The sequence below is a fragment of the Taudactylus pleione genome, unplaced genomic scaffold, assembly GCF_031769625.1.
Source record: "Taudactylus pleione unplaced genomic scaffold, aTauple2 ptg001755l, whole genome shotgun sequence".
Taxonomy (NCBI): Eukaryota; Metazoa; Chordata; class Amphibia; order Anura; family Myobatrachidae; genus Taudactylus; species Taudactylus pleione.
In genome coordinates, this window is record NW_028286152.1 from 291,796 (window position 1) to 309,954 (window position 18,159).

General features: G+C 52.5%; 1 protein-coding gene across 1 annotated transcript in view; it reads right to left on the reverse strand.

Annotated features, from left to right (window-relative positions):
* LOC148439478 (arf-GAP with GTPase, ANK repeat and PH domain-containing protein 3-like) overlaps nt 1-15,090 on the reverse strand; it is a gene marked incomplete at its 5' end in the record, with an annotated part of 50,037 nt that extends 34,947 nt beyond the window's left edge. Inside the window, 2 exons of the mRNA XM_088464699.1 lie at nt 14,756-14,846; nt 14,936-15,090. Coding sequence (XP_088320825.1) covers nt 14,756-14,846; nt 14,936-15,090 — 246 coding nt within the window. The remainder of the gene's footprint in view (nt 1-14,755; nt 14,847-14,935) is intronic.
* Nucleotides 15,091-18,159: the final 3,069 nt, after the last annotated feature.

Consider the following 18,159-nt stretch of genomic DNA (forward strand, 5'->3'; position numbering starts at 1 on the left):
GAGAGGTACAGTATGAGCTATGAGGGGTACAGTATGAGGGGTACAGTATGAGAGGTACAGTATGAGCTATGAGGGGTACAGTATGAGAGGTACAGTATGAGGGGTACAGTATGAGAGGTACAGTATGAGCTATGAGGGGTACAGTATGAGAGGTACAGTATGAGGGGTACAGTATGAGCTATGAGGGGTACAGTATAAGGGATGAGAGGTACAGTATGAGCTATGAGGGGTACAGTATGAGAGGTACAGTAGGAGAGGTACAGTATGAGGGTACAGTATGAGGGGTACAGTATGAGAGGTACAGTATGAGCCATGAGGGGTACAGTATGAGAGGTACAGTATGAGGGGTACAGTATGAGGGGTACAGTATGAGCTATGAGGGGTACAGTATGAGGGGTACAGTATGAGCTATGAGGGGTACAGTATAAGGGATGAGAGGTACAGTATGAGCTATGAGGGGTACAGTATGAGAGGTACAGTAGGAGAGGTACAGTATGAGGGGTACAGTATGAGCTATGAGGGGTACAGTATGAGGGGTACAGTATGAGGTATGAGGGGTACAGTATAAGGTATGAGAGGTACAGTATGAGCTATGAGGGGTACAGTATGAGGGGTACAGTATGAGAGGTACAGTATGAGCTATGAGGGGTACAGTATGAGAGGTACAGTATGAGGGGTACAGTATGAGGGGTACAGTATGAGGGGTACAGTATGAGCTATGAGGGGTACAGTATGAGGGGTACAGTATGAGCTATGAGGGGTACAGTATAAGGGATGAGAGGTACAGTATGAGCTATGAGGGGTACAGTATGAGAGGTACAGTATGAGGGGTACAGTATGAGGGGTACAGTATGAGGGGTACAGTATGAGCCATGAGGGGTACAGTATGAGAGGTACAGTATGAGGGGTACAGTATGAGAGGTACAGTATGAGAGGTACAGTATGAGAGGTACAGTATGAGCTATGAGGGGTACAGTATGAGAGGTACAGTATGAGGGGTACAGTATGAGCTATGAGGGGTACAGTATAAGGGATGAGAGGTACAGTATGAGCTATGAGGGGTACAGTATGAGAGGTACAGTATGAGGGGTACAGTATGAGGGGTACAGTATGAGCTATGAGGGGTACAGTATGAGGGGTACAGTATGAGGGGTACAGTATGAGAGGTACAGTATGAGCTATGAGAGGTACAGTATGAGGGGTACAGTATGAGCTATGAGGGGTACAGTATAAGGGATGAGAGGTACAGTATGAGCTATGAGGGGTACAGTATGAGAGGTACAGTATGAGAGGTACAGTATGAGAGGTACAGTATGAGCTATGAGGGGTACAGTATGAGAGGTACAGTATGAGGGGTACAGTATGAGCTATGAGGGGTACAGTATGAGAGGTACAGTATGAGGGGTACAGTATAAGGGATGAGAGGTACAGTATGAGCTATGAGGGGTACAGTAGGAGAGGTACAGTAGGAGAGGTACAGTATGAGGGATGAGAGGTACAGTATGAGCTATGAGGGGTACAGTATGAGAGGTACAGTAGGAGAGGTACAGTATGAGAGGTACAGTATGAGGGGTACAGTATAAGGGATGAGAGGTACAGTATGAGCTATGAGGGGTACAGTAGGATAGGTACAGTAGGAGAGGTACAGTATGAGGGGTACAGTATGAGGGATGAGAGGTACAGTATGAGGGATGAGAGGTACAGTATGAGCTATGAGGGGTACAGTATGAGAGGTACAGTATGAGGGGTACAGTATGAGAGGTACAGTATGAGAGGTACAGTATGAGAGGTACAGTATGAGAGGTACAGTATGAGAGGTACAGTATGAGGGGTACAGTATGAGAGGTACAGTATGAGCTATGAGGGGTACAGTATGAGGGATGAGATGTACAGTATGAGCTATGAGGGGTACAGTATGAGGGGTACAGTATGAGGGGTACAGTATGAGAGGTACAGTATGAGAGGTACAGTATGAGGGGTACAGTATAAGGGATGAGAGGTACAGTATGAGCTATGAGGGGTACAGTAGGAGAGGTACAGTAGGAGAGGTACAGTATGAGGGGTACAGTAGGAGAGGTACAGTATGAGGGATGAGAGGTACAGTATGAGCTATGAGGGGTACAGTATGAGAGGTACAGTAGGAGAGGTACAGTATGAGAGGTACAGTATGAGGGGTACAGTATAAGGGATGAGAGGTACAGTATGAGCTATGAGGGGTACAGTAGGATAGGTACAGTAGGAGAGGTACAGTATGAGGGGTACAGTATGAGGGATGAGAGGTACAGTATGAGGGATGAGAGGTACAGTATGAGCTATGAGGGGTACAGTATGAGAGGTACAGTATGAGGGGTACAGTATGAGAGGTACAGTATGAGGGGTACAGTATGAGAGGTACAGTATGAGCTATGAGGGGTACAGTATGAGAGGTACAGTATGAGGGGTACAGTATGAGAGGTACAGTATGAGCTATGAGGGGTACAGTATGAGGGATGAGATGTACAGTATGAGCTATGAGGGGTACAGTATGAGAGGTACAGTATGAGGGGTACAGTATGAGAGGTACAGTATGAGGGGTACAGTATAGCAGGGATAGAGATGTCAGGTCAGTAACTACTGCTGGCCGCTGGGAACATTATTATCTCTGTATTGGAAAGGTGTTTATGTATCAAGCAGTGAAAAGCATGGAGAAGTTACCCTTAGCAACCATCAGCGACTTCCTATTATTTTATAGACTGTACTGATTGGTTGCTATGGGCAACTTCCGTACACTTTTTGATACATAAACCCATTGGAGATGGTGAGATGACAGTAACGCGGCCGGCACAAATGGCGAGAGGACAGTGACGCGGCCGGCACAGATGGCGGGATGACAGTAACGCGGCCGGCACAGATGGTGAGATGACAGTAACGCGGCCGGCACAGATGGTGGGATGACAGTAACGCGGCCGGCACAGATGGTGAGATGACAGTAACGCGGCCAGCACAGATGGTGAGATAACAGTAACGCGGCCGGCACAGATGGTGAGATAACAGTAACGCGGCCGGCACTGATGGTGAGATAACAGTAACGCGGCCAGCACTGATGGTGGGATGACAGTAACGCGGCCGGCACAGATGGTGAGATGACAGTAACGCGGCCGGCACAGATGGTGAGATAACAGTAACGCGGCCGGCACTGATGGTGAGATAACAGTAACGCGGCCAGCACTGATGGTGAGATGACAGTAACGCGGCCGGCACAGATGGTGAGATGACAGTAACGCGGCCGGCACTGATGGTGGGATGACAGTAACGCGGCCGGCACTGATGGTGAGATAACAGTAACGCGGCCGGCACAGATGGTGAGATAACAGTAACGCGGCCGGCACTGATGGTGAGATAACAGTAACGCGGCCGGCACAGATGGTGGGATGACAGTAACGCGGCCGGCACAGATGGTGAGATGACAGTAACGCGGCCGGCACTGATGGTGGGATGACAGTAACGCGGCCGGCACTGATGGTGAGATGACAGTAACGCGGCCGGCACTGATGGTGAGATAACAGTAACGCGGCCGGCACTGATGGTGAGATGACAGTAACGCGGCCGGCACTGATGGTGAGATAACAGTAACGCGGCCGGCACAGATGGTGAGATGACAGTAACGCGGCCGGCACAGATGGTGAGATGACAGTAACGCGGCCGGCACAGATGGTGAGATGACAGTAACACGGCCGGCACAGATGGTGAGATGACAGTAACGCGGCCGGGACAGATGGTGAGATGACAGTAACGTGGCCGGCACTGATGGTGGGATGACAGTAACGTGGCCGGCACAGATGGTGAGATGACAGTAACGCGGCCGGCACTGATGGTGGGATGACAGTAACGCGGGCGGCACAGATGGTGAGATGACAGTAACGCGGCCGGCACAGATGGTGAGATGACAGTAACGCGGCCGGCACAGATGGTGAGATGACAGTAACGCGGCCGGCACTGATGGTGAGATGACAGTAACGCGGCCGGCACTGATGGTGAGATGACAGTAACACGGCCGGCACTGATGGTGGGATGACAGTAACGCGGCCGGCACAGATGGTGAGATGACAGTAACGCGGCCGGCACAGATGGTGAGATGACAGTAACGCGGCCGGCACAGATGGTGAGATGACAGTAACGTGGCCGGCACAGATGGTGGGAGAGGCAGAGAAGATAAGTAGATTGGATTTCATCATCATCTTTATGTGGATACTTCTCAAAAGTTGCTGATAAGTATGATAAGAGACCGGGCACATAACAAGAGTATGGGAAGAACTTACCTTTGTTATCTCTGTTTCTACGAAGTCCAAAGGATCCACCGGGTTGACCTTGGGGTATAGGTTGGGAACCAAATCCGGGCACCACGCAGTTAAAGCTTTTAGCTCCCAGGATGCACTGGATCCACTCTCCCTATAACCCTGTCCCCAAGCCAGAGGCACCTCAGTTTTAAGTTGGTGCCCGGCCGGAGTCGGGTCATCGTTATCGCAGGGGGGGCTGATTAGCAGCCCCTAAGCTTTAGTTTTATGAGTTCACGGTTTTTTTTATTACTTTTGGACTCTTCAGAGCGGCAGAGGCGGATTGTCAATAGGACGTCCAAGCTACCGCTCCGTTACCCCGCCGGCGCTGAGACGCCAGTACAGATCTGGGGATCTCAGCGGGACCCCAGAGTCAGTACTAACCGGACTCTGCGGGTGCCCAGGACTGTGGCCGGATCGACGGGGAGCAGGTAAAGTCGCGGGTCCCGTCTGTGCCATCTATCCTGACCCTGCTCCTCTCCTCGTCTATGCCATCTATCCTGACCCTGCTCCTCTCCTCTTCTGTGTCATCTATCCTGACCCTGCTCCTCTCGTCTGTGCCATCTATCCTAACCCTGCTCCTCTCCTCGTCTGTGCCATCTATCCTGACCCTGCTCCTCTCCTCGTCTGTGCCATCTATCCTGACCCTGCTCCTCTCCTCGTCTGTGCCATCTATCCTGACCCTGCTCCTCTCCTCGTCTGTGCCATCTATCCTGACCCTGCTCCTCATCTGTGCCATCTATCCTGACCCTGCTCCTCTCCTCGTCTGTGCCATCTATCCTAACCCTGCTCCTCTCGTCTGTGCCATCTATCCTGACCCTGCTCCTCTCCTCGTCTGTGCCATCTATCCTGACCCTGCTCCTCTCCTCGTCTATGCCATCTATCCTGACACTGCTCCTCTCCTCGTCTATGCCATCTATCCTGACCCTGCTCCTCTCCTGTCACATCTATCCTGACCCTGCTCCTCTCCTCGTCTGTGTCATCTATCCTGACCCTGCTCCTCTCCTCGTCTATGCCATCTATCCTGACACTGCTCCTCTCCTCGTCTATGCCATCTATCCTGACCCTGCTCCTCTCCTGTCACATCTATCCTGACCCTGCTCCTCTCCTCGTCTGTGTCATCTATCCTGACCCTGCTCCTCTCCTGTCTCATCTATCCTGACCCTGCTCCTCTCCTCGTCTGTGTCATCTATCCTGACCCTGCTCCTCTCCTCGTCTGTGTCATCTATCCTGACCCTGCTCCTCTCCTCTCCTGTCTCATCTATCCTGACCCTGCTCCTCTCCTCGTCTGTGCCATCTATCCTGACCCTGCTCCTCTCCTCGTTTGTGCCATCTATCCTGACCCTGCTCCTCTCCTCGTTTGTGCCATCTATCCTGACCCTGCTCCTCTCCTCGTCTGTGCCATCTATCCTGACCCTGCTCCTCTCCTCGTCTGTGTCATCTATCCTGACCCTGCTCCTCTCCTCGTCTGTGCCATCTATCCTGACACTGCTCCTCTCCTCGTCTGTGCAATCTATCCTGACCCTGCTCCTCTCCTCGTCTATGCCATCTATCCTGACCCTGCTCCTCTCCTCGTCTGTGTCATCTATCCTGACCCTGCTCCTCTCCTCGTCTATGCCATCTATCCTGACCCTGCTCCTCTCCTCGTATGTGCCATCTATCCTGACCCTGCTCCTCTACTCGTCTGGGCCATCTATCCTGACCCTGCTCCTCGTCTGTGCCATCTATCCTGACCCTGCTCCTCTCCTGTCTCATCTATCCTGACCCTGCTCCTCTCCTCGTCTGTGTCATCTATCCTGACCCTGCTCCTCTCCTCGTCTGTGCCATCTATCCTGACCCTGCTTCTCTCCTCTCATGTCTCATCTATCCTGACCCTGCTCCTCTCCTCGTATGTGCCATCTATCCTGACCCTGCTCCTCTACTCGTCTGGGCCATCTATCCTGACCCTGCTCCTCGTCTGTGCCATCTATCCTGACCCTGCTCCTCTCCTGTCTCATCTATCCTGACCCTGCTCCTCTCCTCGTCTGTGTCATCTATCCTGACCCTGCTCCTCTCCTCTTCTGTGTCATCTATCCTGACCCTGCTCCTCTCCTCGTCTGTGCCATCTATCCTGATCCTGCTCCTCTCCTCGTCTATGCCATCTATCCTGACCCTGCTCCTCATCTGTGCCATCTATCCTGACCCTGCTCCTCTCCTCGTCTGTGCCATCTATCCTAACCCTGCTCCTCTCCTTGTCTGTGTCATCTATCCTGACCCTGCTCCTCTCCTCGTCTGTGCCATCTATCCTGATCCTGCTCCTCTCCTCATCTGTGCCATCTATCCTGACCCTGCTCCTCTCCTCATCTGTGCCATCTATCCTGACCCTGGTTTGGGTGTGGGAAGTTACCGTCACAACAGTACTGGGTCGGATCCTGTGCTGTCTCTCAGTGTTACCTAACCATATCTTCTAAGCTCAATCTAGCACTCTCTATTTCTTCTAGGTTTCAGGACAGTCTGGATAGGTTACAGCAGTGTGCAGCGGATTACGTAAGAGAGATAATTAGGTCTGGCTTATGTACTCTGCTAGAGACGTACAGTGCTAACTAGAGCATAGCGAACTAAACAGCCCAGGAAGATGAGACCGTGGAGAGGACGGAGTATGAGATATCACCAGGTGAGTGACTGCTGCGCAAGGTTCTTATTGAGACACCGATTAACTTGCACAGCTACATTCATATAACAAGAGATATGGTAAGAACTTACCTTTGTTATCTCTGTTTCTACGAAGTCCATAGGGTCCACAGGGTTGACCTTGGGGTATAAGTTGGGAACCAAATCCGGGCACCACGCAGTTAAAGCTTTTAGCTCCCAGGATGCACTGGGTCCACTCTCCCTATAACCCCACCCCCAAGCCAGAGGCACCTCAGTTTGTAAGTAGCCAAAGGCCGGAGGAGGAGAGAAAAAGAGAGAGAAAACTGGAACACTCAATAACCATACTCACCGAAATGGGAGACGGAAAACCGGTGACCAGCCACACAGCCCATATGAAGCCAGGTGCGTCAGGGCGGGCGCCCTGTGGACCCTATGGACTTCGTAGAAACAGAGATAACAAAGGTAAGTTCTTACCATATCTCTTGTTTTCTACTTCAGGGTCCATAGGGGGTCCACAGGGTTGACCTTGGGGATGTCCCAAAGCAGTTCAACCAAGGGTGGGGACGCTCCTGTGCTGAGAGGAGAATCCGTCGCCAAAAAGGAAGCATCCTGAGAGGCAAAGGAAACCAATGCCTAGAACCTTAAAAAGGTGTGGACAGAAGACCACGTGGCCACCAAGTAAGGCAAAACAGCCGAGGCGCCACAGCGAGCCGCACACGAGGGTCACATGGCCCGAGAAAAAACAAGCATCAACAACAGGAAGGCCTACCCATGGGTAGGCCCCTGAGGAAGACCTACGAGGCCATCCAAGCCAACATTTGGTTATAGGCCGGCCATCCTTTCCTGTGAAAACCAGAAATCTCAGACCACCAATAAGGAGTCCGATTTCCGTAAGGAACCTGAACGGATCACATAAATCCAAAGAGGCCAGACCACAGTCAATGAGGCCACACCAGCCGAGAGGACTGGGGACAGAATGGCCGTACCATAAGTTCCAGAATAATATGGAACCTGAAAACCACTAAGAAGAAACACAGGGCGAGAGCAACTCCCACCCTGACATGATGCCCTCCAGAAGAGGGAGCCACATGAGAACGCTCCCAATTCAGACACTCTCCTGGTTGATATAAACACCCTGAGAGAAAGAGAGAGCCTAAGCAATAGACCATGTAATGGCTATCACAACCAGCGGTTCCATTGACTGTCCCGGGAGGTAACGAAGAACCACTACTTACTCCCAAGGAGTCCCTAGGGAGGACAAATGGAGGCATAATCAAGAAAACACTCCAAAGGATGAACTGGATACCAGAGTGAAGCAATTCCATATCTTAACCATACTGACAGTGTAGAGATCCGCACTGTCAGGAAGACCAGGCCAAGTGTGAAACCCAAGCCAGCCGGAAGGAATGCCAGAATATCTGGAAATCCTGGACACCGGAGGATTGTATCGACAGGTACAATACCATAAGATTTATGGCTGCCACAGTTTGTGGTAGGTCCCAGCAAAAGCTGATCCATGTGCTCTAATCATTCCAACGATGACAAAGCCAGGGAAGCCGTAAGACCACTGTAAGGACACAGTCAAAGACAAACGACCCAGGTCCAAGGCAAAACCAAGGACCCTGAGACAACAGGTCCGGGCAGTGAAGCATCAGGGATGGAGTATCGATGTAGAGACTCCGAAGATCCAAGTACCCCTGACATCTGGGGCAATCAGGAGCCACCAGCAGGAAAGCATCTCCGTCTCGATTGAAAACACTTCCAAAGACCTCGAGGAAGAAGGGAGACCGGAGAACACAGGTACACAAAGTGGAAGGACCACTTCACCGACAAAGAGTCGCTGAAGTTTGCTTCAGAATCCCCAGAGCTGAACTGTAACACCATAGTGTGATAAAGTCAGAAGGCCATGAGGGTCACCTCAGGGGGGCCCCCCCTGCTCACCAGGAGATGAAACCTCTCTTGGGGAAGAGACTAGTCCCCGGGATGCACGTCGTGACGGCTGAGGACTCCCGCTTCCCAATGGAGAGCTCCTGAAATGAACGCTGCCGAGATGGTCGGGAGGAGACCCTCGGACTATGTCCGAATATGTGACATACCTGTCATTGCCACCCAACGAACAGTGTTGCTAAAAAGGAAGCCACTGCCCTGACCCTGTCGGACTGAACCTTTTCAGGTTCACCGGGAAACAAGAGTTATGCCAGAGTAAGTTAATTGACAGGGTGGAATCGACAGACGTCCAACTGCACTGAAAAGGATTCGATCCAGACACTGTCCCTAGCAAAGAAAACCCTGGACGAGATGGCCATAGCCACCCGGACAGGGACCGACTTGCCTCCGGAGAGAGCATCATCGTTTGAACAGTTATCCGACAGAAAAAACTCATTCCATCTGGAGATGAGCCAATTATGGAAAGGCCTGGAATGGAACTGAGCCCATTCCACCATGCATCCCAGAGTGTAAAGACATCTGTCGACTGCGCAGACAACCATGTACTCCTAATGGAAGAGAGGAGATTCCGTCTTACGCCAGAAGAATTCTCAGATTCTGAGAATCCAGCAGGGATCCTAGATGAAGAATACCCAGAGAGGGATGCAGGGAGGACTTTTTCCCCGTTGATTAAACGTCTGCACCCTGAAGAAGCCACAGTCATCCTGACCTGGCCGTAAAGTACCCCGGTGATCCCGCTAAGAGCAGGAGGCCGTCCAGGTACAGGAGCATTGGGATATACTGAACAGAAGAACAGTCAGAAAATCCAAAACGCTGGTAAACCCATGTGGGGCTGAGGACAGTCCCAACAGGCAGAGCCCGAAAAATTGTAAGTGTTGCTGTGATACAGCAAACCTCAGCCCATGCTGAGGTAAGGTCTCTGTAAGTACCCGTAGGCACGCGTCCTGTATATCCAGTGATACCCTAAAGTCCCCAGGTTCCAAACATCGTATGATGGAGCATAGGGATTTCCTCCTGAGCCCAGGTAGCTTTAGGAACTGGTTCAGGGAATTGAGACAGAGAATAGGCCAAAGAGGACCATTCAGCCACCGCACCAGAAAGAAAACAGAACAACCAGTCCCTCACTGAGATAGTGGGGATGGCCTAATTAGCTCCGCTTACCGCAACAACTGCATAGCTTTCTGGATCTGTAAGGCCCTTGTAAAGAGGGCGTACCCTCCTACCCACGTAGCCGCGGCAACTTGACACTAATACCGGGCGAACTGAGAAAATCGGTATCTCCCAGTTGTAGGCCTGTCCCGTCAGACAGAAGAGATATCCGTAGGTTCAGAAGCAGGATCGGCTGGCAGTCCAGGCCTGCTCGGTACTGGATATGTCGGCCCTTGTAGATGCCGACAGTCTACGAAGAAACAGACCTTTAGGCTGACCCAGAGGACAAAAAAGACTTAACAGACTTAGTCTGAGGCCTTGTAGTGGGCATAGCTGAAAGCGGTAAACTTGTCGTTAGTAATACTGCCAATGTTACTACAATCTTGTCAAGGTCAGGACCAACCAAGATCAACCCTAAAGATGGTATCTGCACCTCTGCATTCCCAGAGCGCAGCCATAGGGTATTACGGAGGATACAGTCGCAGCCGGAACTCTGAAAGTTAGGAGACTGGTATCCAATATAGGCATTTCCACCTATGACAACAGCATATATTACGTGAGCGACCAAATACATTTGAACCCCCGACGTGTTGGAGGGGAAAAAACGTTACAAATGCATCAACCCAATATGCAATAGTATTAACCAACCATGCTATAGCCATGGTAGGATGGGTAACAACTCCTGAAAGCAAGTATACTGATTTCAGGCAGAGTTACCACCTACGGATCCGAAGAATCCGACCACGCAGGAATGGGAGGCGTAGTAACGTCTGTAATCAGACGAGTAACACGCCCATCCCCCCCAGGAGGGGCTCGTGATGACCCTCAGGGAATTTGGGACAGGAGGCCAAACACTGTTGTAACACCTCCTATCTGGCAACAGCCAGAGTCCCGCTATGCGATCCACCCGCTAGTCAGCAACAGGTAACCCGAAGGCACGCAATACTGAGGGTGTATGATACAGGTGCAGGTCAACATTCACTCTAACCAGAATGGACCTGCTACCAGCCCTAAAGCAGGGATAATAATACCTGAAATAGGCTTCCCCCCGTGTAAGAGGGAAAGAGCCCCGAACAGTATCCAGTACACGGCAGAGCCAACTGGGAAGTAACCACAGGGCGTCAACCACGCCAATTAGCGTTTCGTAGAAAACGACATCCACCCAGGGTGGCTGTTGTGGTAATCCCTGCAAGGGGAATGACAGACTATTGTGGCACCAGGGGGAATTCATATACTGCGAAAAACCCCTGCAGGGAGCGGTAGTCTGTGTCACAGGGGAAGAGTGCAAGAAGCTGCGAGATACCCTGAGATGAAAAGGGCAGTATGGTGAAGTAACCCCAAGTGAGGTACAACAATGGGGCCCGCCCGGCGATCCACAATTGAGAGGATCCCGAGAAAACAAACCGCCCAAGGGGGTCGTGAAAGAGGCCGGCACCAGATGACGCCACATACAGAACCCTTTATGAGTCAAATCCTCCGCACTAACACCGGCAGCACATGACTTGCAGGATAGCAAAAATGGGTGCAGTATAACGCTCTATCTCCTGGTCAGACATATCTGACCAATCTTGGCGGAAATATTAAGCAGCGCTATACTGGTCCTGACTGATGCCAAAAATTAGCTGCAGGGACCCATTTTCAGCGTATGCAACACACAGGTCCATCTAAAATATGGCAACGTGCAGCACGCAACAGTATGTGACAAACCACACAAATATTAACAAGTATATAAATGTGAGGTCTCAGAACCACCCCAAGTACAGCTGTATTAGGGCAGATAAAGAAAAGGGATAGATATACACTGACAGGTGAGAGAATAAAGTACAGTCAGCACTAGCATAAGTCACATACAATGCAGATATATACATATATACATAAACATGTCACATAATATACTGCACTATTACACTGCATTCAACTGCCCAGATTCAGTGTCTGGGAAGGCTACAGCGCTGTGTACACTGACCTGATGGTGATGTACGCAGGGGGGACTGGACTCACTGCCATCCTGAGAGATCTCTGCTGCACCACAGAGATAAAATGGCCGCTGGAGACCTCAGAAGAAGCGTGGCCCGCGGAGGAAGCAGCTCAGCGACGCCAGACTATGGATACTGAAAGGCGCGCTGAGCTGAGGGGAGGAGCCGCTGTAACAGGGAAGGCTGCCTCCCCTGGCCGGCTATTAACCCCCGGGACGCCGGCTCCCTGCACCGATCGTTAAGTCCCTGGTGGTCTAGTGGACACACGGGGTATGGGGGGCCCGCCGCCACTGCCGGCGCCTCCGGTCTGTCCCCTGAGACCGGAGGCACAGGACTGCATTTGAAATGCGCGGATCACCGCAAGCGGTGATCCGCGACCTTACCTGCTCCCCGTGGATCCGGCAGCAGTCCTGGGCGCCCGCAGAGTCCGGCTAGTACAGACTCTGGGGTCCCGCTGAGATCCCCAGATCTGTACTGGCGTCTCAGCGCCAGCGGGGTGACGGAGCGGCAGCTTAGACGTCCTATGGACAGTCCGACGCTGCCGCTCTGAAGAGTCCAAAGTCCATGGAAAAAACTTTGTCCCTAAAAAAATAAAATAAGCTTAGGGGCTGCTAATCAGCTCCCCCTGCGCTAACGGTGACCCGACTCCGGCCGGGCACCAACTTAAACTGAGGTGCCTCTGGCTTGGGGGTGGGGTTATAGGGAGAGTGGACCCAGTGCATCCTGGGAGCTAAAAGCTTTAACTGCGTGGTGCCCGGATTTGGTTCCCAACCTATACCCCAAGGTCAACCCTGTGGACCCCCAATGGACCCTGAAGTAGAAATATCATATTTGAAATGGTAATAACTTCACGTTACAGTACTGAAATAAAAGCAAATACTAAGGGATGTGATGGGAGGCTGGGAGGACAGGGGATGTGATGGGAGGCTGGGAGGACAGGGGATGTGATGGGAGGCTGGGAGGACAGGGGATGTGATGGGAGGCTGGGAGGACAGGGGATGTGATGGGAGGCTGGGAGGACAGGGGATGTGATGGGAGGCTGGGAGGACAGGGGATGTGATGGGAGGCTGGGAGGACAGGGGATGTGATGGGAGGCTGGGAGGACAGGGGATGTGATGGGAGGCTGGGAAGACAGGGGATGTGATGGGAGGCTGGGAGGACAGGGGATGTGATGGGAGGCTGGGAGGACAGGGGATGTGATGGGAGGCTGGGAGGACAGGGGATGTGATGGGAGGCTGGGAAGACAGGGGATGTGATGGGAGGCTGGGAGGACAGGGGATGTGATGGGAGGCTGGGAGGACAGGGGATGTGATGGGAGGCTGGGAAGACAGGGGATGTGATGGGAGGCTGGGAGGACAGGGGATGTGATGGGAGGCTGGGAGGACAGGGGATGTGATGGGAGGCTGGGAGGACAGGGGATGTGATGGGAGGCTGGGAGGACAGGGGATGTGATGGGAGGCTGGGAGGACAGGGGATGTGATGGGAGGCTGGGAGGACAGGGGATGTGATGGGAGGCTGGGAGGACAGGGGATGTGATGGGAGGCTGGGAGGACAGGGGATGTGATGGGAGGCTGGGAGGACAGGGGATGTGATGGGAGGCTGGGAGGACAGGGGATGTGATGGGAGGCTGGGAAGACAGGGGATGTGATGGGAGGCTGGGAGGACAGGGGATGTGATGGGAGGCTGGGAGGACAGGGGATGTGATGGGAGGCTGGGAGGACAGGGGATGTGATGGGAGGCTGGGAGGACAGGGGATGTGATGGGAGGCTGGGAGGACAGGGGATGTGATGGGAGGCTGGGAAGACAGGGGATGTGATGGGAGGCTGGGAAGACAGGGGATGTGATGGGAGGCTGGGAGGACAGGGGATGTGATGGGAGGCTGGGAGGACAGGGGATGTGATGGGAGGCTGGGAAGACAGGGGATGTGATGGGAGGCTGGGAAGACAGGGGATGTGATGGGAGGCTGGGAGGACAGGGGATGTGATGGGAGGCTGGGAAGACAGGGGATGTGATGGGAGGCTGGGAGGACAGGGGATGTGATGGGAGGCTGGGAGGACAGGGGATGTGATGGGAGGCTGGGAAGACAGGGGATGTGATGGGAGGCTGGGAGGACAGGGGATGTGATGGGAGGCTGGGAGGACAGGGGATGTGATGGGAGGCTGGGAAGACAGGGGATGTGATGGGAGGCTGGGAGGACAGGGGATGTGATGGGAGGCTGGGAGGACAGGGGATGTGATGGGAGGCTGGGAGGACAGGGGATGTGATGGGAGGCTGGGAGGACAGGGGATGTGATGGGAGGCTGGGAGGACAGGGGATGTGATGGGAGGCTGGGAGGACAGGGGATGTGATGGGAGGCTGGGAGGACAGGGGATGTGATGGGAGGCTGGGAGGACAGGGGATGTGATGGGAGGCTGGGAGGACAGGGGATGTGATGGGAGGCTGGGAGGACAGGGGATGTGATGGGAGGCTGGGAGGACAGGGGATGTGATGGGAGGCTGGGAGGACAGGGGATGTGATGGGAGGCTGGGAGGACAGGGGATGTGATGGGAGGCTGGGAGGACAGGGGATGTGATGGGAGGCTGGGAGGACAGGGGATGTGATGGGAGGCTGGGAGGACAGGGGATGTGATGGGAGGCTGGGAGGACAGGGGATGTGATGGGAGGCTGGGAAGACAGGGGATGTGATGGGAGGCTGGGAGGACAGGGGATGTGATGGGAGGCTGGGAAGACGAGTACTCACTGGGGGTGTCACAGTCTACACACAAGCTGTTTCCCCTCACACTCCGGATAGACTGAATGGCGAGGGCATCACTCTGGCTGCCAAGGCGTGTCTGCAACGAGAGGAAAGGGATCAATGGTAGGGACTCAGAGGAAATGCACATTCCATGGTCAGCCGGACAGTGAATTAGGGGAACTGTACCTTATTCTTTATACTCTCGCAGCCCTGCAGACTCGCCAGGATCTGGCTCTCAATGGCCTGAACCCAAAGCTCCCGATCCTCATACAGAGATGCCTCAAAGTGCCAGCTCTGACCCGTGAGAGACACAATGACAAAGCCATAGGATTCCTCCAGTTCTAGATCGGGAGTGTTAGAATTACTACATCATCATCATCACCACCACCAACACTACCATCATCGGTGCTCTGATCCCTACAGTGCATACATCTACGTCTGTCTTCAGTGTGGCTATCCCCATATACCCTCATATTCCCCTGTGCCCAGTGCTCTGATCCCTACAGTGCATACATCAGTCTACGTCTGTCCTCAGTGTGGCTATCCCCATATACCCTCATATTCCCCTGTACCCAATGCTCTGATCCCTACAGTGCATACATCAGTCTACGTCTGTCCTCAGTGTGGCTATCCCCATATACCCTCATATTCCCCTGTACCCAATGCTCTGATCCCTACAGTGCATACATCAGTCTACGTCTGTCGTCAGTGTGGCTATCCCCATATACCCTCATATTCCCCTGTACCCAGTGCTCTGATCCCTACAGTGCATACATCAGTCTATGTCTGTCCTCAGTGTGGCTATCCCCATATACCCTCATATTCCCCTGTACCCAATGCTCTGATCCCTACAGTGCATACATCAGTCTACGTCTGTCCTCAGTGTGGCTATCCCCATATACCCTCATATTCCCCTGTGCCCAGTGCTCTGATCCCTACAGTGCATACATCAGTCTACGTCTGTCCTCAGTGTGGCTATCCCCATATACCCTCATATTCCCCTGTACCCAATGCTCTGATCCCTACAGTGCATACATCAGTCTACATCTGTCCTCAGTGTGGCTATCCCCATATACCCTCATATTCCCCTGTGCCCAGTGCTCTGATCCCTACAGTGCATACATCAGTCTACGTCTGTCCTCAGTGTGGCTATCCCCATATACCCTCATATTCCCCTGTACCCAATGCTCTGATCCCTACAATGCATACATCAGTCTACGTCTGTCCTCAGTGTGGCTATCCCTATATAACCTCATATTACCCCTGTACCCAGTGCTCTGATCCCTACAGTGCATACATCAGTCTATGTCTGTCCTCAGTGTGGCTATCCCCATATACCCTCATATTCCCCTGTGCCAAAGTGCTCTGATCCCTACAGTGCATACATCAGTCTATGTCTGTCCTCAGTGTGGCTATCCCCATATACCCTCATATTCCCCTGTGCCCAGTGCTCTGATCCCTACAGTGCATTCATCTACGTCTGTCCTCAGTGTGGCTATCCCCATATACCCTCATATTCACCTGTGCCCAGTGCTCTGATCCCTACAGTGCATACATCAGTCTACGTCTGTCCTCAGTGTGGCTATCCCCCATATACCCTCATATTCCCCTGTGCCCAGTGCTCTGATCCCTACAGTGCATACATGAGTCTACGTCTGTCCTCACTGTAGTTATCCCCATATACCCTCATATTCACCTGTGCCCAGTGCTCTGATCCCTACAGTGCATACATCAGTCTATGTCTGTCCTCAGTGTGGCTATCCCCATATACCCTCATATTCCCCTGTGCCCAGTGCTCTGATCCCTACAGTGCATACATCTACGTCTGTCCTCAGTGTGGCTATCCCCATATACCCTCATATTCACCTGTGCCCAGTGCTCTGATCCCTACAGTACATACATCAGTCTACGTCTGTCCTCAGTGTGGCTATCCCCCATATACCCTCATATTCCCCTGTGCCCAGTGCTCTGATCCCTACAGTGCATACATCAGTCTACGTCTGTCCTCACTGTAGTTATCCCCATATACCCTCATATTCACCTGTGCCCAGTGCTCTGATCCCTACAGTGCATACATCAGTCTATGTCTGTCCTCAGTGTGGCTATCCCCCATATACCCTCATATTCCCCTGTGCCCAGTGCTCTGATCCCTACAGTGCATACATCTACGTCTGTCCTCAGTGTGGCTATTCCCATATACCCTCATATTCCCCTGTGCCCAGTGCTCTGATCCCTACAGTACATACATCAGTCTACGTCTGTCCTCAGTGTGGCTATCCCCATATACCCTCATATTCCCCTGTGTTCTGATCCCTACAGTGCATACATCTACGTCTGTCCTCAGTGTGGCTATCCCCATATACCCTCATATTCCCCTGTACCCAGTGCTCTGATCCCTACAGTGCATACATCTACGTCTGTCCTCAGTGTGGCTATCCCTATATACCCTCATATTCCCCTGTGCCCAGTGCTCTGATCCCTACAGTGCATATATCAGTCTACGTCTGTCCTCAGTGTGGCTATCCCTATATACCCTCATATTCCCCTGTGCCCAGTGCTCTGATCCCTACAGTGCATACATCTACGTCTGTCCTCAGTGTGGATATCCCCATATACCCTCATATTACCCCTGTACCCAGTGCTCTGATCCCTACAGTGCATACATCAGTCTACGTCTGTCCTCAGTGTGGCTATCCCCATATACCCTCATATTCCCCTGTGCCCAGTGCTCTGATCCCTACAGTGCATACATCTACGTCTGTCCTCAGTGTGGCTATCCCTATATACCCTCATATTCCCCTGTGCCCAGTGCTCTGATCCCTACAGTGCATACATCTACATCTGTCCTCAGTGTGGCTATCCCTATATACCCTCATATTCCCCTGTGCCCAGTGCTCTGATCCCTACAGTGCATATATCAGTCTACGTCTGTCCTCAGTGTGGCTATCCCTATATACCCTCATATTCCCCCTGTGCCCAGTGCTCTGATCCCTACAGTGCATACATCTACGTCTGTCCTCAGTGTGGCTATCCCCATATACCCTCATCTTACCCCTGTACCCAGTGCTCTGATCCCTACAGTGCATATATCAGTCTACGTCTGTCCTCAGTGTGGCTATCCCCATATACCCTCATATTCCCCTGTGCCCAGTGCTCTGATCCCTACAGTGCATACATCAGTCTACGTCTGTCCTCAGTGTGGTAATCCCCTTAAACTCTCATATTCCCCTGTGCCCAGTGCTCTGATCCCTACAGTGCATACATCAGTCTACGTCTGTCCTCAGTGTGGATATCCCCATATACCCTCATATTCCCCTGTGCCCAGGGCTCTGATCCCTACAGTGCATACATCAGTCTACGTCTGTCCTCAGTGTGGTAATCCCCTTATACTCTCATATTCCCCTGTGCCC